This window comes from Schistocerca serialis, chromosome 5 (assembly GCF_023864345.2).
Source record: "Schistocerca serialis cubense isolate TAMUIC-IGC-003099 chromosome 5, iqSchSeri2.2, whole genome shotgun sequence".
Classification (NCBI taxonomy): Eukaryota; Metazoa; Arthropoda; class Insecta; order Orthoptera; family Acrididae; genus Schistocerca; species Schistocerca serialis.
In genome coordinates, this window is record NC_064642.1 from 348,607,678 (window position 1) to 348,631,303 (window position 23,626).

General features: G+C 44.0%; 1 protein-coding gene across 3 annotated transcripts in view; it reads left to right on the forward strand.

Moving 5' to 3' along the window:
- The window catches only part of LOC126481132 (laminin subunit gamma-1-like), a 338,089-nt gene that overhangs the window by 126,157 nt on the left and 188,306 nt on the right, over nt 1-23,626 (forward strand). For all 3 annotated transcript variants that reach the window (XR_007587516.1, XM_050104679.1, XM_050104680.1), the window contains exon 3: nt 16,980-17,168. Coding sequence is in view for 2 of the 3 variants with exons in the window: in XM_050104679.1 (XP_049960636.1) it covers nt 16,980-17,168 (189 nt within the window). In the remaining variant the exon portion in view is untranslated. The remainder of the gene's footprint in view (nt 1-16,979; nt 17,169-23,626) is intronic.

Consider the following 23,626-nt stretch of genomic DNA (forward strand, 5'->3'; position numbering starts at 1 on the left):
CATTGACAGTTCCTGTCTCTCTGTATCTCCTCCATGTCCGAACAACATCGCATTGGTTCACTCAGAGACGCCTGGACACTTCCCTTGTTGAGAGCCCTTCCTGGCACAAAGTAACAATGTGGACTCGGTCGAACCGTGGTACTGACCGTCTAGGCATGGTTGAACTACAGGCAACACGAGCCGTGTATCTCCTTCGTGGTGAAATGACTGGAACTGTTCGGCTGTCGGACCCCTTCCATCTAATAGGCGGTGCTCATGCATGGTTGTTTACATCTCTGGGCGGGTTTGGTGACATCTCTGAACAGTCAAAGGGACTGTGTCTGTGATACAATATCCACAGTCAACGTCTACCTTCAGGAGTTCTGGGAACGTGTGTGTGTGTGTGTGTGTGTGTGTGTGTGTGTGTGTGTGTGTGTTTAAATTCTAGTAATAACTCTTGCAATTATCTGAGTGTATTGCTTTGTTTTCCATAGCCAAATAGATGTAAGAAAACAGTTTGTGGATTTTTGAGAAATATACTATGGAACTATTTATCATGGTGTTTTAGCGTGTGACTGCTTTTCGTCCCTCAACTGTGTTCTGAAGCTACGACACGTCTAGCTGGGCTATTCTGGTTTCAGTTTTAGCCCGCTTTAGCTTCCGTAAAACTCCAAGTAGACAACAGACGATGTCGAGCAGCTGCTTCAAAGAGATCTTACATAGTTTACAGAACCTGAATCGGCGACAGGGCTGAGAGTCATTTACTCAACAGATCTGCCGTGAGAGCCTCAAGAGCTACAATTTGTTGCTTTTCAACCAGAATTACCAACTTAGGCTCGTATATTGTAGAAAAAGCACTTTACGCTATCGGTTGTATAATGTACACCAACAGCCTAACATAATTAAGCTATGCAGGTGCTTGATGGAAAGGGATAAAAAAAAAAGATAATTAAGTACGAATCTTTCATACATTGATTTGCTGAACAATATTTCTCCTTTGTACGTCAGTGGTTAATGAGGTGTCGAGTAGTAAGGCTCTAATTTCACAGTTTATTCTTGAGTTATGAGCCCATTAATGCCAATCAGCTCCGCAGTAAGTTAGCCCCTGTGACACATATTGATTAGCATTGCTCCCTAATGGTTATTCTACGAGCATCCGGCCACAGGACGACGGTTAATCGAAGCCTTTAGCGATCAGATATCACCTCCAATGCTGAAGAGAAGCGTGGTTATTTTCTACACACGACATTCTACATCTTCTAAAGACTAAAGACGAATATTGCTGTTAACTGCGAGATTTTGCTCTTAAGGTTCTACAATACGATTTGTGCTTGCTACGGCGAACGGTTTTGTTGCTCAGTGCACTGAGCAACTCCTCCGCAAGAAGCAATACCGATTCGGCAATTACGGATCTTATAAAACCGGGCTCGCAAATTTAACGAGATTCCAAAGGAAGAAAGGTGAGCGCAAATTGATGCGATATTTCGCCCGAAAAGCATTCGATGCGATTTCACGCTACCAACAAGTATACAACATATGCAGTTAAGAAATATCATGCCCCATATACGCTTTGACTGAAGCCTTCTTGCTGACAGAACTCAGCCTATCATCCTCGTCAATAGCAGTGCAGAACGTACTTTAAGGAAGTGTTATCACACACTGTGTACGGAGCGTATATCTGAATTAATTCACCTCAAATAAGTTTCGACTGATTTGAGATATTAGTGATCTGTTTTTACGCAGATAAACTGTCACCAAGGTAAAGCCGTTTCAATCCGAAGGTTTTTCTGGGCAATGATGCTGTTGTGTTTCGACTTTTGAACTGACTTTCCCATCCTGTGATAGGAGGATTTAGGTTCTAACTTCAACTCCAAACCATGTAGCTACTCGGCTTTTTTCACACTAACAAACACTGACAGAGATGAAACAAGTGATGGGTGATAGATGAAAATTCTGACTTACCTCGGCTCGAACGTGAAACCTATGGTTCAGTCGTTCGGGACTTGACAACTGAGTCAAGCTGAATGATCCGCAGAGGACAATAAACTAATGAGCAGTTTGTTTTGGTAGCGATCAGAACGAAAATAACGAAGCTGACCTAGTTCATGTCATATTATTATGCACAACTTCTAAGCAAATTCCGTTGAAGAATGACACATAATTCTCTGCACAGTTGTTCGTTGCGCCTGGCTAATAGCCAACAAATTATACGTTGTTGTGTTGCTGGTAGGCAATTCAGGCTGAACGACGTCCTGTTTCATCTCATTTCGCGTTCGTAGGTAATGATGTTACGGGCGGCACAACTATCGATTGATCAGACTTGTATCTAGTAGTCATAACAGAACTGTTCATGCTTCTCCACCACTAACAATATCATTCATGGAAAAGTATTAACTTTTGTAACACTATCGTTAAATGCGGAAAATGCCCAACAATTTTTTGCCCCATCTTTATATACGCGAATGCGAGTGGGTTTCGGTTCAGTGGGAGGAAGACATGAAAGTATAAGCCTTATGAAAAAAAAAAAAAAAAAAGTAATTTTACTGTGAAATAAAATAAAAATGAATAAAATAAAGGTAGTTTTTATCGAAAGTGCACATCTTTACACAACAGTGGAATCTATATCTGCTGCTGGATAACATAAAATATGGTACCATTTTGCAACAGTGTGTGTTGTAACACGCTTAAATCCTTCTTGACAAGCTGTCCACAAAGTAGTCCAGGAATTACTGGTCGCGTCTGTTCCACTTTCCGTCCTGAGATGTTCCAGTGGGAGAGGACGTTTCATGTGACGGTGAACTGCATGTCCCAGCTTGTCCTACGCAGATAACTCTGGTCATTCCATTCGATTGATGGACAGCGCGGTGTGCTCGTGCGTTATCTTGTTGGAAGACACCTTATTTTAGATATATGTAACGATGCTGCGCTGATTATATTTATATGTTTTGATGATGCCATATTGGCATCACTTTAGGACATGGTGTAAAAAAGATCTGAGGATGGTCATTAGGGACTGAAACCGGTCATCGTCTAAAGAATTCATATTGTGATCAAAGACTGGAATAAAAAACATTTGACAGTATTGGATTACTGTTTGTATATGCGACTATGTCGCAGTTGGGAAAGACGAACTCACCGCCAAACTGTTGACTGTAGGACTGGATGAATCGTGTCTCAATGATGCACAGCCCTCCTATTGCTGTCTGTAACGATTACAGGCGTCCGACATCCTTGATGCCAGCCCAATATGATACTATGTGATTAAAAATATCTGGCTCGTTAATACGTGTGTCCACTCTTGGCCTTCATCGCAGCTTGAACTCTGTTGTGGGTACTTTGAATGAGATGCCTGAATGTCTTTGGAGGAATGGCGGCCATTCTTCCTGAAGAGCTGGAACCAGAGATGGTAGTGATGTTGGACACTGGGGTCTGGAGTGAAGTCGACGTTCTATCTCATCCCAGAGGTGTTCCATTGGGTTCATGTCGGGACTCTGAATAGGCCAGTCCATTTCAGGAATGTTATACTCCATGAAACATTGCCCCAGAGATGCTGCTTTGAGTGAGCATTGTCATGCTAAGACAATCAATCATCGTCTGCCAACTGTTCCTGTTCTGTACGCAGTATACAGGGCTGTAAAATGTGTTCATATCCTTCCACATTTAGTATTTTCTTAGGCGCAACAAGGGGACGACACCCTAGCCACGAAAGCGACTCCCATAGCGTAACGCCTCCTCCTCCTCCACACTTCGCTGTTGGCACTACACATGATGGCAAGTAACGTTCTCCAAGCATTCGCCAAACCCAAACCCTTCCATCCGATTGCCACCGGGTATAGCTTGACTCATCACTCCAAATCACACGTTTCTAGTCATTCACTGACCAGTGGCGTCGCTCTTTGCACCTCCTCAAGCGCCGTTTAGCGGTGACTACAATAATGTGCTGCTTATGAGGAGCTGTTCGGCAGTTGTACAACATTCTTCTTAACTTCCCACGCACAGTCATTGTGCTACCTGAACTGCTTGTAGTACACTGGAACTCCACCCACTGATTTTATATGGTTTTTACAGACAGCCTCCGCAATGCTCGATGTTTCCTATCTGTCAGTAAGTGAGATCTGCCTGGTCCTGGTTTAGCTATTGTTGTTCCTATGCGTTTCGACTTTACCTTCACATCACCAACAGCCGGTTTGGGCAACTCTGGAAGGGTTTTAATGATGCTCATGGATTTGTTACTCTCACGACATCCAATGAATAGTCCATGTTTGAAGTCTTTGAGCTCTCCTGACCGACCCGTTCTGCTTTTACTGCTTCTCTACGGACAACACAACGCTCCGGACTCCTTTTGTACCGGCGGGTCCGCCTCTCGTGACATCTCGTGCTCAATTTCGCCTTACACAGGGGTGTCCTGATGCTGTAGATCAGATAGTGCACATTACTTCATCTTTAAATATTTTTATTTCGCATTATCTATCAAAGACTATTATATGTAGACAGAAATGTTATATGAAACATTTATTTTGTATGTTACATTACAGCCCCGTTCGTTCACCATTGGGAGTTAATAAGCTTCGAGTAAGGATCAGATCTAATCATTTGAAACTCCCATATGATAATGCTTATAGTAAAACTTTCCATTTTCTTAGCTATTTATTATTCTGATAACAACGATATTTTTCTGTTTGATTCTCTAGAGGTAGTAGAAAAAAAAACCTTGGACATGTCATACTGTACTGTAAACTACTTTATGAATTGACTAAAAAGTTGTGTTTCTTATACCAGAATCTAGCTAGTCCAGACTATGCTCTATTAACATAAATCACCAAATTGTATTCACTACTGAGAAAAGTAAAACAGACGCAATAACTTTGGAAATACCCAGAGCATGCTAAGGAAGGTAAAAACAGCAAAATAATAAGTAAAATGTTAAGAATTATTGTTATTATGGATAGGCAGAAAATTTAGATTGCCGTAGCAAGCTCTGAGATTCGTTGAGGTAAATCTGATCAATATTTAGCAATCCTTCTTACTTCATCACGTCAGAGACATCAATAAACCCGTCATTTACGTGAAGACCTATCAAGAACAGATTGAATCTCTTCCAGGCCTTGTTTCTGTTGTGCCCTGCAAACGTTGGTAACTGGACACAAGTCTTAGTCACAGCAATGGTCTCCATAGCATTGTACTCACAATATTTTATCATTCTATCGTTAGGATTTACTATTTTCCGGCTCTGGCTCTACTATTCTCGCATTGTTTAGATGCAATTTACGATCCGACCAGACAAAAAAGAAAACCACTTTGTTAATACCAAAGATCATCGGTAAAGAAAGCAGCGGATTTCCAGGAATGTCGCCACGTATTGTCTTATGCGATTGCTAGTAGTGGTAGACATCTTGATACCAACGTTTAACGACCTGTTTCCAAATGAACACTTCAGAGGGAGGAACAGTGGAAGGAAGTTCGGAGCAGAATTATACGCAAGTAACCCTTCATCACTTCTGTTCATGAAACGTCCTGATCGCAGTGGCCGACAAACCCCTATCAGAGGATCTTGAAGGGCTGGGAACACGTTGTCTGATCGAACTAGACAGGTATATGTGTGCAAGTGGTTGACACACGTAGTCGTATAGATTACAGAGATTGGAAAGCCTTCCAGGAAGACAGCAGAATGCTTTTGAGCTGGTAGATACTTGTCTTCTCCCAACCCCCATCCCGTCTCTCTCTCTCTCTCTCTCCCCTTCCCATATACACTATGTGATCAAAAGTATCCGGACACCTGGCTGAAAATGACTTACAAGTTCGTGATGCCCTCCATCGGTAATGCTAGAATACAATATGGTGTTGTCCCACCCTTAGTCGTTGAAACAGCTTCCACTCTATCAGGCATACGTTCAAGCAGGTGCTGGAAGGTTTCTTGGGGAATGGCAGCCCATTTTTCACGGAGTGCTACACTGAAGAGAGATATCGATTTCGGTCTGTGAGGCCTGGCATGAAGTCGGCGTTCCAAAACATCCCAAAGGTGTTCTATAGGATTCAGGTCAGGACACTGTACAGGCCAGTCCATCACAGGAATGTAACCACTCCGCCACAAGCCCTGCATTATGAACAGGTGCTCGATCGTGTTGAATGATGCAATCGCCATCCCTGAATTGCTCTTCAACAGTTGGAAACAAGAAGGTGCTTAAGAAACATCAATGTAGCCCTGTACTGCGATACTGCCACGCCGAGCAACAAGGGATGCAAGCCCCCTCCATGAAGAACACGACCACACCATCACACCACCGCCTCCGAATTTTACTGTCGGCACTACACATGCTGGCAGATGACGTTCACCGGGCATTTGCCACATCCTGCCATCGAATCGCCACATTGTGTACCGTGATTCGTCACTGCACACAACGTTTTTCCACTGTTCAGTCGCCGGCCGAAGTGGCCGTGCCGTTAAAGGCGCTGCAGTCTGGAACCGCAGGACCGCTACGGTCGCAGGTTCGAATCCTGCCTCGGGCATGGATGTTTGTGATGTCCTTAGGTTAGTTAGGTTTAAGTAGTTCTAAGTTCTAGGGGACTAATGACCTCAGCAGTTGAGTCCCATAGTGCTCAGCGCCAAAGCACCAAAGCACTGTTCAGTCGGCCAGTGTTTACGCTCCTTACACCAAGTGAGGCGTCGTTTGGCATTCACCAGCGTGATGTGTGGCTCAAGAGCAGCCGCTCGACCATGAAATCCAAATTTTCTCACCTCCCGCTTAACTGTCATAGTACTTGCAATGGATCCTGATGTAGTTTGGAATTCCTGTGTGATGGTCTATTACACATTACGACAGTCTTCAACTGTCGGTGGTGTCTGTCAGTCAACAGATGAGGTCGGCCTGTACGATTTTGTGCTGTACGTGTTCCTTCACATTTCCACTTCACTATCACTTCGGAAACAGTGGACCTAGGGATATTTAGGTGCGTGGAAATCTCGCGTACAGACGTGACACAACTGACACCCAATCACCTAACCACATTCGAAGTCCTTGAGTTCCGCGGAGCGTCCCATCTTGCTCTCTCATGATGTCTAATGACTACTGAGGTCACTGATATGGGGTACCTGGCAGTAGGTGGCAGCACAGTGCATCTAATACGAAAAACAATTGTTTTTGGGGGTGTCCGGATACTTTTGATCTCATAATGTATATCTATTCTAGCTGACCCGGCCACGCATTGTTGTGCTCAGAAGTTATAATAGGTTGAATTAATTTTGTACTCATCTTTTTAATACAATCTATTTAAAAATCACTAATAAAGCGGAAAACAGTTTAGCCGATTTTAAAACATAAGGGATTGACTATGAAACGGTAGGCAAAATTTGAAAGTGATTGCTAAAGTATAGGAATGTTGAAATTAACCACAAACCAACATACAATTTTTAAATTTATATTTTATTCATCTCATATTCAACAATAGTTTGTAATCAATGACTTGCGTACAAAATAATAACACTTAAAGAAACTGAATTTTATAAATGAGGTAGATAACATTGATTTTTAACTATTATTTCCATTATTCTAAATTATTGCAATTTAAAATTTACAATTATCTAAGCTCTAATTGGTGCACGATAGCTTTTGGTTAACCTCTCTTTTGCTAACACGAATATATTTGATGGTTTTCCCACACGTGAGCAGGCGAGATACATGGAAAAAACATGTGTTTTCCAAGTCCAAACCACAAATACACATTGTTTGGCCTTGAGACTTACTGATGGTCATCGCGAAAGCCAATCGAATCGGAAATTGGAGTCATCTAAATAGTACTGGAGATTCTGACGGAATCGTTGGAAAACGTGGCAACAGGACGATTACTCCTTAAATCTTTCCCGTCAAAATGGTTGCTTCGAGAACATTTCCGGTGATCCTTTTTATGACCAAACGTGTACCGTTGCATAACCTAGGTAGGTTTAAATCACGGAGAAGAATAATCGGTGAACTAATATTCAACCGAAGATTGTGTGGTGGCATTCCTGGTACATCCAGAGAATTTAAAAATTCAGTTGGAAAATTTACGGTTTCCTTTTCATCAACTATTGTGTCGACTGATGTAAAAGACATCAAATCCCCGGGCAAAAACTATTGTATCTGGAAATTAATTTCGTAAACATCGACATTTCTTGCTGCCAAAATAATACGATTACTGAGCCAATTATGATCTAAGTAATTATTCAACATAGTCGGGAAGACACTCTCAATTAGTTCACTTTTTATCTCAACAGCAGTTCAGAAATTGTCTGGCCGTCTGATGTATACTGTATTTCGATGCAGTTCAGTTTTACCGTTTCCAATAACCAGCAATTGTTTAGAAAATACTTGTGCCGATGGATCATTTTGCAATTATACTCGAATGTTCATTGTCAACGGAAGTGTCTCGACACTTCGCCATAAAACGATTGTTTTAAACATGCGTTAACCTCATCGGCAAAAGTAGAGCGAGGAATGACAGGTAATGTCTGTCGGAGTCACCAGACAGTAGGAAGACAGTACCACCGAAAAGTTTATCGTTGCCCTTCAAATCTCTCATAGTTTTATGAAATGCTTCGAGTGAATGTTCATGAGCCATAGCGCACTCGTCTCAAATTATACAGAAACTCATTTGCAACACTGCAGCCATTCCGCTCTTTTCTTTTTAATCTTACACATTGCGTTTGGTTTATTATAAATGTCTAATGGCAACTTAAATGCTGAATACATCATCTAACAAGCTGACAGCAAGCCGGCCGGAGTGGCTGTGCGATTAAAGGCGCTTCAGTCTGGAACCGCGTGACCGCTACGGTCGCAGGTTCGAATCCTGCCCCGGGCATGGATGTGTGTGATGTCCTTGGGTTGGTTAGGTTTAAGTAGTTCTAAGTTCTAGGTGACTGATGACCACAGCAGTTAAGTCCCATAGTGCTCAGAGCCATTTGAGCTATTTTTTGAAACTGACAGCAATGCCTAACGATGCAACAGGTAATGCAGTTTTCTGTTGCGACCGTATCTTCTCAAGGATTAATAATATTAAAATTGTCTTACCGGTTCCGTCTGGTGCGTCTAAGAGAGAGAGAAAAAAAAAGCCTTGTTCAGCATCAACGGTCAGCATAATCCGATTATAAATATTTTTTGTTCAGCTGTCAGTAATGGCTTATTATTCGCAATAATGGTAGCTAAGTCAACGTCGTTATACTGTTTCTCTCGTTGCAAATCCCTATCAAGTAAATCGATGGCCGGGCGATCAGGTAATGGCATATCATAATGACTAAGTGGCAAATTTGAAATTAATTCGATCAACGCTAATGCTTCATTATACATTTCTGGTGTGAAATCTAAATTTGGACGTTGGTTTGTTTGCTTAACTCGGTGCAATATGTCTTCAGTCATATAGTTTTTATATTTTACCCACAAAGTCGATGATTGTGTTGGATAACATGTCGTCAAAATAATTGCAGACAAATGACGAACACTATTAGGCGTGGATGTCATCGCTGCATCAGTAAGTATCAAGTCCCAATGATTGTTTTATTCCAGTAACTGCAACTCGGGACATATATCTTGATATGTATTGAACACTCGACCAATAACTGTGCGCAAAAATTCGAAAGATGTTGGTCCGGGAATATTCACAACAACAAAGGAAAAAAAAGCATTCTCGTTGTTTTGGATGTACTGTATAAAGTCTTCCCAATGTCTTTGTTTTAAATGTACCCGGGGTTGATGGATGCGGTTTTCCTTGGTTTACGTGGCTCCCATTTTTTCCCTAATTTATTCCATGTAAAACAGAGTGAAACCTCAGCATATAATAATGTTTCTGCGAATCGGCTGAACACATTAGATTTTTGACACGACGTGAAAAATTAAGTTAGTGTTGTTTTTGGTGGCCCAAGTGCTCTTTGGAGAATATTTTCTTCGGTAAAATATACACGTTGACCATTTTGGACATGTACTGCAAGATGCTGGATAGAAGAGTCTTCCGTGTATGGGAAAACTAAAAATACGCCAGATGTACCTATCCATCTGGTATCGTGTTATTTCGTCATTTTTGTTTATATTTTGTGCTTCAAATGCGGCCACATCAGTATCTTTATTAACGCATTTGCAAATGTAATTAAGGGATTTTACGGAACTGCAAATATCGACATGAATATGAGACTTATACGTTTTTTAAAGCTATGGTGAATATGGTACTACTCACTGATTGTCAAATTCAACTTGATTTGTATAATTTGACATTCTCATTGTAAATGTGTGGCCACCATTCTCAGCCTTTCTGCGCCGTTACAATGGATAACCGCCGATATCAGTAGAAGTATCATTTACATATTGTTTTGGGAAACGCATCTTACATTTTCAATGTTCGATGCATGGCGATGTCATGTTAAAAGCACTGTCAGTTGATCGTGTGACCGGTAACAATATCAAACAATTCTGGGTCAATTAATGGAACCGGAATTTCGGCAGAAATTATTTGGTCAGTTTCTTCTTTATGGATTTCATCTTCAAGCCAGATCAACATGTGAGTATGGGGCAAACCTCGCTTTTGCCACACAATAGAATACAGCCAATAACGTGTTACTGAAAGCCGAATGTTTTACGATTAAATGAATTAAGATTTTAATTTTTGTTTGAACACACGTGCGGTGATATCATGACTTTGCCTGGTAACAACAAACATGAGTAGCACATCGTGGTGTCTACAGTGCAATTGGGCTTTGAACTGCGTACCTCCTACACCAATGAGGAGCCTACATCGACGGTGTTGAGCCTCATGCAGATGAGCCAATACGTGCGTGTCTTTGAATTATTTCAATTGCTCCGTGGACTCGAGCAACGAAGTCCTCGACTGACGTTACAAGTGTGCCATACAATGTACTCTTCACACTGTCAAATAATGGTTCAAATGGCTCTGAACACTATGGGACTTAACATCTGAGGTCATCAGTCCCCTAGAACTTAGAACTACTTAAAACTAACTAAGGACATCACACACATCCATTCCCGAGGCAGGATTCGAACCTGCGACCGTAGCAGTCGCGCGGTTCCGGACTGTAGCGCCTAGAACCGCTCGACCACCGCGGCCGGCTTCACACTGTCCCACAGAAAATGGTCGAGAGGTGTTAGGTCTGGCGACCAGGCTGACATTGGGACTGATCCACCCCTACCAATCCATCGATTGGGATATGCGACCTTGAGGTGACATCAGAGTGTGCTGGAGCTCTGTCGTGCTGCAGCCACATGTCCACCTGAACATTTAGTGGCACCACATCCAATATGACAGACAATACATCTCTAACAAATGTGAAGTAGATTGGTCCTGTTAGTCTGTTAGGTACTACATATGGCGCAATGATATGGTCACCAATTATACCGGCTCAGATGTTAATACTGACCCTGTATTGATGATTTTGAATCACCTACACACGCAGATTTCGTCCACCCAAGCATGCATGTTTTGCAGTTTTATACACCATCTCTATTAAATGTTCATTCATCTGTGAATAGTACCAAGCTTGGGAATTGTGTCTGGAATATGCATTAATGTAAATATCACTGTTAAAACTTTACCCCTCCTGCCGGAGGTTCGAGTCCTTCCTCGGTCATGGGTGTTTGTGTTGTTCTTAGTATAAGTTAGTTTAAGTAATATGTAAGTCTAGGGACCGATGACCTAAGCAGTTCGGTCCCTTAGGAATTCACACACATTTGAACATTTTTGAAAACTGTACCTGTCGTGCATAGTACTCCTTCCGCAATGCCTGGGCTTTCTGCAGATGTATGTATGTATTAAACCGAGGACCTAGAAACGACGGAGAGGCTTCGTCCCGCCGTAGCCTCAGTGGTTCACAACCCCACAACAGGCCACAGCAGTCCACCCATCCCACTGCCGCCCCTCGCCGAACCCAGGGTTATTTCTGCAGATGGTAAGGATGGAACCGATGTTCGAGGACTACACGCAACACAGCACTTTTACCCGCGTGCAGCACCTTTGTTACCTGCTGTGTGCTGGTGGCTGGGTCCTCTTCGAACATAGTCAGCACGTCCTCCTCCACCTGTAGTATTCCTCCACGTTTCGGCATCTACCAGAGGACAAACAGTAGACTGGGGATGGTATCCGCAAGTACCGAGGACAAAGTGCTACTATTTTTCTGTACGGTGGGCACACCTCAGGCACAAAATACCTACGTGCAACTTTCCAACTACTTTGAAGCTTCTCTCGATGGACGCGAATGTGGGACGATGTGGGGTACGTCCGTCTGGAAAACTTTACCCATACTGCCTTGCAGCAGCGCTCCCATTGCAATTCACTTTGTCGAATGCAAGCCCCATGTCGGTCATTTCCGCAGCCGTGTACTGGTACATGTCGCACTGCTGTCAACGACGTTATTGCACTGGCAGACCAGACAAGGTCCGTAGTAGGTGAGCACAAGGGCTTTGTGGAGGAAGAGCGCATGCGCAGGAATGTTATTAGGCTCAGGTCGTCTACCAGCAGCGTATAACTGGCTAAAGAGTTGCATATCTTCCGTATTCAGACACCAAAATGAATCGGAACGAACCGTCACAACCGTTCACTGTCAGCTTTCGATGCTCTCCACGCGCAAGCCGTGCATTTCTGGATATAGGTTCCTGCTTGAAAACCGATCAGTTTGCCTTCCCGCACAACATAATAAGGTTTGTCGGTGCTTTTTTGGACAATATATATATTCCTCCGCCACGTTTTTCTGTCTGTGTGTGAAAACTAATCTCAGGAACTACCGTGGTTATTTTGGTACGGCTTTACTTATAGGTGGACAGTTTCACTAGGTTCTCTGTATGAATTATTACCGCTACACCAGATAAATCACACGGCCATAGATACCAAGTACTACTCGTATGAGGCTCGTGGCTAGCAGTAACATAATAAATGATATATTAAAAAAGTAGAAACCCGCCTCGACTGCGGAAAAAGCACCTAGTGTTTACCTAGGTTTCGGCGTAGATAACTACACCTTCTTCAGAACAATAAAACCCACAAGTGCCTAAAAAGACCTTTAGGCACTTGTGGGTTTTATTGTTCTGAAGAAGGTGTAGTTATCTACGCCGAAACCTAGGTAAACACTAGGTGCTTTTTCCGCAGTCGAGGCGGGTTTCTACTTTTTTAATATATTAACCAACGACTGCTGACGCCCTGCAGTGTTGAAGGTTCTTAAATAAATGATATGGTACAAATATGACAGACCACAGATGAGAAGAGAAAATAATAAAGTTAGATCAAGTTTAAACCAAAACTAATGCTTAAGTTAGTAACACTACTAACACAAAAGCACACAGAGGCAGGTTCAGACAGAAGTATGCAAACAAGCAGTAGTGATGCTACATTATGTTGTGTTTCTCATCAAGAAATGTGTAGTGCTGGAAAATAATTTTGGATTGGGCAAAAAAACAACAGTGTCAACGAAGGAATACCTCCTCAATCTGTAAGCAAACGACGTTGCTTGATGTGAGCGAGGCCGCCCGCTGTGGTCGAGCGGTTCTAGGCGCTTCAGTCCGGAACCACGTGGCTACTACGGTCGCAGGTTTGAGTCCTGCCTCGGGCATGGATGTGTGTGATGTCCTTAGGTTAGTTAGGTTTAAATAGTTCTAAGTCTAGGAGACTGATGACCTCAGATTTTAAGTCGGATAGTGCTTAGAACCATATGAACCATTTTTGATGTGAGAGAAAATCAAACATAAAATATCGCAAGTAAAAGTCAATATCTTACGTAACAAACTGTTTTTAGATCTAGAACTAAGACTATCTCCGGTTTCGCACGGGCAGTACTAAATATCAACGGCCGGACCACTTGTCTCGTACAGCTAATAAGTTGCACTGCTCTGCAAAACTTAAGGACAAGATAAAGCAACATAAGTTATTGACAACTCCGTGGAAATAAATGGAAGTGTGGGAGTTTCTGACCAGAGGCCTCCCAGACGTGCACAGAAAGGTGGGCATCACATGGCGAGAGGTCTGCGTGAGTGTAGCGCCAAATGCGGGTGGTCGCGCAACACGAGGCAGTTGAAGGGTCCGGAAAAGACAGTGTCTCAATCAGCGAGAAATTACGGTACACTGTGGTGATATTCTTTATTACAACATTGCCCGGAGACAATATTTAGACGACTTGACGTGGCGAAGAATCTTCGAAAAACTGGAAAGAGGGCGACATGTGGCGACTGTAGCCCAGGAGCTTGGTATTACTCACAGCATTGTTTCACGTTTACGGAGAACAGTCCGCATCACAGAGCGAGCTAACATCACATACATGTTCGGGCCGACATGCGGTTCCCCTTCATCGAAATGTCTTGGCTCAAATTCGTCTAGGCGTTGAACCGCACGTGTCGCATTATAGGCTCTAAATTAGACACTTGTGACCCTTTGAAAAAATTGTCTGGCTGATGGCAAGTTTGCAAAATACGAAGTTAATACGACATGTAATAACAGGAATAATAATATCGGGAACTAAATTAACGGCCCATAAATGATGTAGGCCACTCAGTTGCGATTTGGTTGCCATAATGTTTATTCAGAAAGTCAACTAAAAGCGAAAGTTATACTTATATAATATATATTTAAGTATATACTTCTGGCAATACTGGCCATGACCTCCTTCTTTGCGGATGCACACATATTACCCGAACTCTTGCGGGACATGGTAAGAATGTCTTCCACAAGTAATGAGTGTGTTGGGTAGGGACACTACGAATGTAGTCATAAATAACCGGTCATGAACTGTGCGAATCGAACGGTCGATGTAAGCCTTCCCATATTGACACGGAATTTTGTATGTACCAGTCTTCCTAAGCCCCAAATCACCTTTCACAGAGCCGAGTTGTGCCATAATCGCGGGAGGTGGACGGAACACACTCTTAACGTTAAAACTCCTTAAAATTCTTCCAGTCTTAAACGATATGCCCCCAGCATTAGGAATATAGGCCACGGATCTATGCTCCTCTTCGTGCACCTCCGGTGATGGTTCAAACTCTATAGTCCACGAATTTGTTGCTCGGGGTATCCATTTTCCTTAAAAACAGCCATCAAATGCGCAAGTTCTTGGGTTAATCTCTCAGAGTCGTAAATGGCATATGCTCTGCGCACCAGGGTCCTAAGGACGGCAGTGCATTGGTATGGTGGATGATAACTCTTAGTATGCAGGTACCGATCAGTGTGCGTTATTTATGCCTGTTATACTACTTTCCCAAGTGGTGAAATCTGTACCATTTTTCATTATAAGTATACCACTCAATCTGTGTTATACAGGGTGTTACAAAAAGGTACGGCCAAACTTTCAGGAAACATTCCTCACACGCAAATAAAGAAAAGATGTTATGTGGACATGTGTCCGGAAACGCTTAATTTCCATGTTAGAGCTCATTTTAGTTTCGTCAGTATGTACTGTACTTCCTCGATTCACCGCCAGTTGGCCCAATTAAAGGAAAGTAATGTTGACTTCGGTGCTTGTGTTGACATGCGACTCATTGCTCTACAGTAATAGCATCAAGCACGTCAGTACGTAGCATCAACAGGTTAGCGTTCATGACGAACGTGGTTTTGCAGTCAGTGCAATGTTTACAAATGCAGAGTTGGCAGATGCACATTTGATGTATGGATTAGCACGGGGCAATAGCCGTTACGCGGTACGTTTGTATCGAGACAGATTTCCAGAACGAAGGTGTCCCGATGGGAAGACGTTCGAAGCAATTGATCGGCGTCTTCGGGAGCACGGAACATTCCAGCCTATATATCGCGACTGGGGAAGACCTAGAACGACTAGGACACCTGCAATGGACGAGGCAATTATTCGTGCAGTTGACGATAACCTTAATGTCAGCGTCAGAGAAGTTGCTGCTGTACGAGGTAACGTTGACCACGTCACTGTATGGAGATTGCTACGGGAGAACAAGTTGTTTCCGTACCATGTACAGCGTGTGCAGGCACTATCAGCAGCTGATTGGCCTCCACAGGTACACTTCTGCGGATGGTTCATCCAACAATGTGACAATCCTCATTTCAGTGCAAATGTTCTTACGGATGAGGCTTCATTCCAAGGTGATCAAATTGTAAATTTTCACAATCAACATGTGGGGGCTGACGAGAATCCGCACGCAATTGCGCAATCACGTCATCAACACAGATTTTCTGTGAACGTTTGGGCAGGCATTGTTGGTGATGTCTTGATTGGGCGCCATGTTCTTCCACCTACGCTCAATGGAGCACGTTATCATGATTTCATACGGGATACTCTACCTGTGCTGCTAGAAGATGTGCCTTTACAAGTACGACACAACATGTGGTTCATGCACGATGGGGCTCCTGCACATTTCAGTCGAAGTGTTCGTACGCTTCTCAACAACAGATTCGGTGACCGATGGATTGGTAGAGGCGGACCAATTCCATGGCCTCCACGCTCTCCTGACCTCAACCCTCTTGACTTTCATTTATGGGGGCATTTGAAAGCTCTTGTCTACGCAACCCCGGTACCAAATGTAGAGACTCTTCGTGCTCGTATTGTGGACGGCTGTGATACAATACGCCATTCTCCAGGGCTGCATCAGCGCATCAGGGATTCCATGCGACGGAGGGTGGATGCATGTATCCTCGCTATCGGAGGACATTTTGAACATTTCCGCTAACAAAGTGTTCGAAGTCACGCTGGTACGTTCTGTTGCTGTGTGTTTCCATTCCATGATTAATGTGATTTGAAGAGAAGTAATAAAATGAGCTCTAACATGGAAAGTAAGCGTTTCCGGACACATGTCCACATAACATATTTTATTTCTTTGTGTGTGAGGAATGTTTAATGTTCCCTGAAAGTTTGGCAGTACCTTTTTGTAACACCCTGTATATGCACTGTGTTTCATTTCGTTCTTCTTTGCCGGTGACTATTGCCGTCGAAAGAAGTCTCAACTCCTCAGCAATTGTCAAGCAGAGTAATATCTCGTTGTAGCAGAGCTGTTAAACTGTACCGGCACTGTGTATGTCCGCAGGCTGCGAGTGCAACGGTTTCTCTCGGCGGTGCTTCTTCGACGCGGCGCTGGAGCGCGCCACGGGCAGGGCAGCGCACTGCCTCGACTGCCAGGGCGACCGCGAGGGTCCCGCCTGCGAGCGCTGCCGGCACGGCTTCTGGGCCCCGGGAGCGCGCGCCGCCTGCAGGCCGTGCCGCTGCCACCCGCTAGGTGAGTCTGTCCGTGCCAGGGGGGGACCTCGCACTGCGACCGATCCACAGCGGACGTCAACAGAACAGAACGGAAAGTGACGTCCCAGTGGAATGACGGTGAGTCCACTCTAGGCGGAACGTCTACTCCACGTCAGTTCACTTAGCACGCTGCCGAAAGAAGAAAGTACTGTTATGAGATACCATCTGTGATACTTAAAGTGGAAAAATAAATTGAGGTGACAAGACTCATCGCATATCTCCCAACATCGTGTCGGACCACCTCCTGCCTGGTTTGGTGCAGCAGCTCGACGTGACATGGACTCAACAATTCACTGAAAGGCCCCTGTAGAAATATTCAGCCATGCTGCCTCTGTAGTCGTCCAGAATTGCGATAGTGCTGTCGGTGCAGAATTTTGTGCACGAACTGCCTCTCAATTACACTACTGGCCATTAAAATTGCTACACCAAGAAGAAATGTAGATGATAGACGGGTATTCATTGGACAAATATATTATACTAGAACTGACATGTGATTACATTTTCGCGCAGTTCGGGTGCATAGATCCTGAGAAATCACTACCCAGAACAACCACTTCTGGCCGTAATAACGGCCTTGGTACGCCTGGGTATTGAGTCAAACAGAGCGTGGATGGCGTGTACAGGTACAGCTGCCCATGCAGCTACAACACGATACCACAGTTCATCAAGAGTAGTGACTGACGTATTGTGACGAGCCAGTTGCTCGGCCACCATTGATCACACGTTTTCAATTGGTGAGAGGTCTGGAGAATGTGCTGGCCAGGGCAGCAGTCGATCATTTTCTGTATCCAGAAAGGCCCGTACAGGACCTGCAACATGCGGTCGTGCTTTATCCTGCTGAACTATAGGGTTTCGCAGGGATCGAATGAAGGATAGATCCACGGGTCGTAGCACGTCTGAAATGTAACGTCCACTGTTCAAAGTGCCGTCAATGCGAACAAGAGGTGACCGAGACGCGTAACCAATGGCACCCCGTACCATCACGCCGGGTGATACGCCAGTATGGCGATGACGAATACACGCTTCCAATGTGCGTTCACCGCGATGACGGCAAACACGGATGCAACCACGATGATGCTGTAAACAGAACCTGGATTCATCCGAAAAAATGGCGTTTTGCCATTCGTTCACCCAGGTTCGTCGTTGAGTACACCATCGCAGGCGCTCCTGTCTGTGATGCAGCGTCAGGGGTAACCGCAGCCATGGTCTCCGAGCTGATAGCCCATGCTGCTGCAAACGTCGTTGAACTGTTCGTGCAGATGGTTGTTGTCTTGCAAACGTCCACGTCTGTTGACTCAGGGATCGATACATGGCTGCACGATCCGTTACAGCCATACGGGTAAGATGCCTGTCATCTCCACTGCTAGGGATACAAGGCCTTTGGGATCCAGCACGGCGTTCCGTATTACCCTCCTGAACCCACCGATTCCATATTCTGCTAACAGTCATTGGATCTCGACCAAAGCGAGCAGCAACGTCGCGATACGATAAACCGGAATCGCGATAGGCAACAGTCTGACCTTTATCAAAGTCGGAAACGTGATGGTACGCATTTCTCCTCCTTACACTAGGCATCATATCAAAGTTTCACCAGGCAACGCCGGTCAACTGCTGTTTGTGTATGAGAAACCGGTTGGAAACATTCCTCGTGTCAGCACGTTGTATGTGTCGCCACCGGTGCCAACCTTGCGTGAATGATCTGAAAAGCTAATCATTTGCGTATCACAGCATCTTCTTCCTGTCGGTTAAATTTCTTGTCTGTAGCACCTCATCTTCGTGGTGTAGCAATTTTAATGGCTAGTAGTGGGTGACCAAAGCATTCGCTCGAATTGTCAAGAACGTTCTTCAAACCAATCGCGAACAATTGTGGCCCAGTGACATGTCGCATTGTCATCCATAAAAATTTCATCGTTATTTGGTTACATGAATATCATGAATATGTGCAGATGGTCTCCAAGTAGACGAGCATAACCATCTCCAGTCAGTGATCGGTTCAGTTAGACCAGAGGACGCAGTCCATTCCATGTAAACATAGTCGACACCATTATGGAACCACCACGAGTGCCTTGTTGACAATTTGTCCATAGCTTCGTTGGGTCTGTGCCACACTCGAACCCTACCATTAGCTCTTACCAACTGAAACCGGGACTCATCTGACCAGGCCACGGTTTTCCAGTCGTATGGGGTCCAACTGATACGGTCACGAGCTCAGTGGAGGTGCTGCAGGTGATATCTTGCTGTTAACAAAGACACTCGCATCGCTCGTCTGCTGTCGTAGCCTATTAACGCCAAATCTCGCCCTCTGTCCTAATGGAAACGTTTGTCGTACGTCCCATGTTGATTTCTATGGTTATTTCACGCACTGTTGCTTGTCTCTTAACACTGATAATTCTTAGCAAACGCCGCTGCTCTCGGTCATTAAGTGAAGGCTGTCGGCCACTGCATTGCCTTGGTGAGAGGTAACGTCTGAAATTGGGTATTCTCGTGACGCTCTTGACACTGTCGTTCTCTAAATATTAAATTCTATAACCATTTCCAAAATGGAATGTCTCACTTGTCTAGCTCCAACTACCGTTCCGCGATCAACGTCTGTTAATTCCCGTCGTGCGGCCATGATCACGTCGGACAGCTTTTCACATGAATCTCCTGAGTACAAATGACAGCTCCGTCAGTGCACTGCCGTTTGATACCTTGTGTGCGCGATACTTCGCCATCTTCCATATCGCTATCCCATGACTTTTGTCACCTCAGTGTACACTGCCCAGCGCCCAGAAGGGGAGGCGGAAACGAAATGCCGGGCGTTGTGGCCGAGCGGTTCTAGGCGCATCAGTCCGGAACCGCGCTGCTGCTACGGTCGCAGGTTCGAATCCTGTCTCGGGCATGGATGTGTGTCATGTGCTTAGGTTAGTTAGGTTTAAGTAGTTCTAAGTCTAGGGGACTGATGACCTCTGATGTTAAGTCCCATAGTGCTCAGAGACATTTGAGGAAACGAAATGAAACTTCACGTGTTGAGAACGTATTTGATCTTCTTTTGGCAGTTGCAACATCGAGTCGAATTTACAAAGAATTCTGCAGTATTAGGCCATTTATCAGTATGGCGTTGCTCCCCCTCTGACCTGGATGCATGCTCTGATTCAGCTGGAGAGGATGTGACAAAGTCGTTGTATCCTTTCCTACGGCAAGCTGGCCCATAGCTGTCCTTGATATCCTGGATACAGTCAATGGATCGGAGTTGGCATCCGAGCTCATACCACACATGTCCTATTGGGGACAGATCTGGGGATCTTGCTGGCCATGCAAATAGCACAAGAGCACGTGGTCACTTCACAGAGACTCATGTCATGTGTCGTTGAGCATTGTCCTGCTGAAATATGGAACCACATACTGTCATTTGTTCTGTGGTATAGCTTGCAAGATCCCCTCGCTTCTAAACTGATACTGTTATTACTCAGCTTAGGTGCGAGTCCGTAGAGGGTGGTATATGTGACGTACAGTATAACTGGTCAGCATTTCCACCCGGAATTTGCGAGTGTAAGTCGGACCTTCCTTGATACGCCTTGGTGGGTCGTGTCGTCGGATTTCCTCCCTACCTGTGCGCGGTGTAGCTTCATTGGTGCATTTGATGTCTCTGTCGGTGGAAGCTAATTATCTGAAATTGCTGTCGATCAACTTTGGGGTATCTATTTACACGAAATTAACATTCAGAATGCCGTAATATCACTTTTATTCCTATTAGATCAATAATGAAACACTCATGTCACAAACTACTCGTAACCGAGAGCATGGCTACCATCTAACAAGACAGGACGAGCTCTTAACGCCGACTGCCGACTTTGGCGCGCAGTCCGTATCGTTTAGTAGTTTCGTCACAGTTCGTGGATTTTCGATCAAGTTCGTACTTACTAAGATATTCATTTGTTAATGAACGGGTGTGAATTTTAACGAGGCAAAATTATGCTAAATAGTTTTAAACATCCACAGGCTCGTCCTAGTATTCATGTTGTCATAAATAACTTTAATTATTAAATATAAATAAACAAAATCGGTTACTTTGGCGCCAAGATGGCGGTACTTCCCGCCGTGTATATTTCCCAGGCTGACACTTGTTGCTACGGTCCAGCGCCGAGCCCTACCCCACTACGCGCGACATATGGTCGCTTCGTCACCTAGCTCTGTCGCTAGGTATCACCTAGCTCTGGCGCTTCACGACCAGAGTTAGTCAAGATTTTAGGTTAAATGAGCTTGTATAACAGATCGAATTGTTCACGAGACATGTGATATAACTGAAGAAGCAGTCCTCGCCAAGATCATAGATTAGATCAGATGTCCTTTTCGTTCCAATAGACCCGTAGTGAGGGTGTCCACCAGGACAGTGGTCGTCAAACTGTTTTGCTTAAGAGAGAATACTGACACTGTAGCGTGACACCTCGGGCTGCTTCGCTGAGGAGGACCAGTTTAAAGTGGCCACGCTACTCAAAGAGAAATCCTGTTTTTACCGCACCATGGCTGTTAATAGAAGCTAACCATCAGTGTGCGATTTGCAGCGGGGGATTTCACCCCCCCCCCCCCCCCCCCGCCCCTCTGCATCAGACTATCCCCTCCTATGGTTTTAGTTTATGCATCCCTACCTGGGATGTTTATTTCCCACGCACTGGAGTAAAACTTTACATATAATTTAAATTTGTGGTGCCGAACGCTGAAAGTTTTTAATAAGTCTTACTATTAATACTGTTAATATGTTTCAGCTTTCTACCATCAGAATACGTACAACTTTTCACAAATGTGCCTCTACTTCATTAATTCCCCTCGTATATCTGTACCCTATGTAGATGATTTTGTAAATAAGCTTTACTTATAGTGTACTTTCAAAGATATAACAAGGGATGGGTTTTCTGATAGTGCATACGCGTCAATAGTGAGTTTCGGCATTAACATCTATTTATAAATAGCTGTTTAACCATTCGTAAGGCCATATATAATTCTACTAACCCCCTAAGACATCCCCCCCCCCCCCCCCCGCCACTGGTAAAAGCACAAATCGCACCCTGCTTACCACTAACATATTTTGAATCTGTGTGTTATTAGGTATCACACCAAATATTTTTCAGTGTAAAAGAAACAACATGCATTTTTATGAAGGCTTACGTATTGACCAGTTTTCCATACCTAAGCGGGTACTGTGACCAATGCCATCGCGACCGCATCCCATGTTTGTTTTTCTGATTTACGGCGCAGTTTCTGCGCATCTTCACGCCCTACTCTCTGAAACAACGCCAAGCATCTGCAGGAGACCATTTGTAATCGGTTTTCTGTATTAAGCCACCTAGAACAGAGGCGGTCTTAAATAACATAACATGATTAATTCAGAGCTGACGCTAACGGATAGAACGGCGGATGATAGCTTTTATCTGTCGTATTATGCGTGGTTTTTGGAAGTAACTTAATCTTACTGGGCGGACGCCTTGGCCACTTTTCCGACGAGTAGTGTCGCCAATTCTCCCTACCGGACGCCATGTCGGCGTTAATGATCCACAGAAGAAAATATTGAAATGAAATAAATAACAAGGAACTGCAATTGCAGGCCGAAAGACGTTGTTTAAACACTGATATTGCAAAAAACTTATTACTCTCCATACAAATGGGGTAACAAGAATAATATAAATGACGTATCGTCTTACATCAGAGATTTTACTAAAAAATAACTCAGCGAGCTTCCTCTGTGTATCTCACTGACAACAATGGCAATGTATGCACATCAAAACTAGTTTGGCAGCAACACTGTTCAAGGCAAAAAAATGCGTATATTCGCCACTTTTCTCGTCCTGGCCACTTAACCACATCTTCCCCTACTGATCTTACTATTAATTGGTTATCGACGGTAATTGCAATATGAGACACGTTCACAAATGTTTACTAAATGTTTTGAATCCCATTTTCCACGTACCGGAAGTCATTGCATTGTATTACAACAGCCTTAATTTGATTTCATATTACTCTCTACAAACATGTACCAAGTTGTAGATGTCCGTCTCTATAATGCGCATTCACAAATCCACGTTGCTTCCGTTTGGCATTTATACCATAGCAGCTGATCGGTGCTAGTTGCGCACGCTGGTGAGTTGTGAGCACAGGACGACACACAATAAAATATCGCACCTCTCACTTGTATTAACGACGCAGAGGCCGTGCTACACACCACTCTGCACGTGACATTAGCAGCAAACTTCACTTAGCGCACTGCTGAATTTACCGACGTCAATTAATATTAAGCATCTCTGAAAATATTATTTTCTGCCTAAGTGTTTTTGTTAGTTATGAAGCAAGAAAAGTGCACTGTTAAGTAGCTCTTAAGGTTTCTTGACGTTTTTGGATCTGCAGTTAACTGCTAGAAGAATATTATTATAAAATATGGCTTAGAAACATGGGCCACAAGAGCAA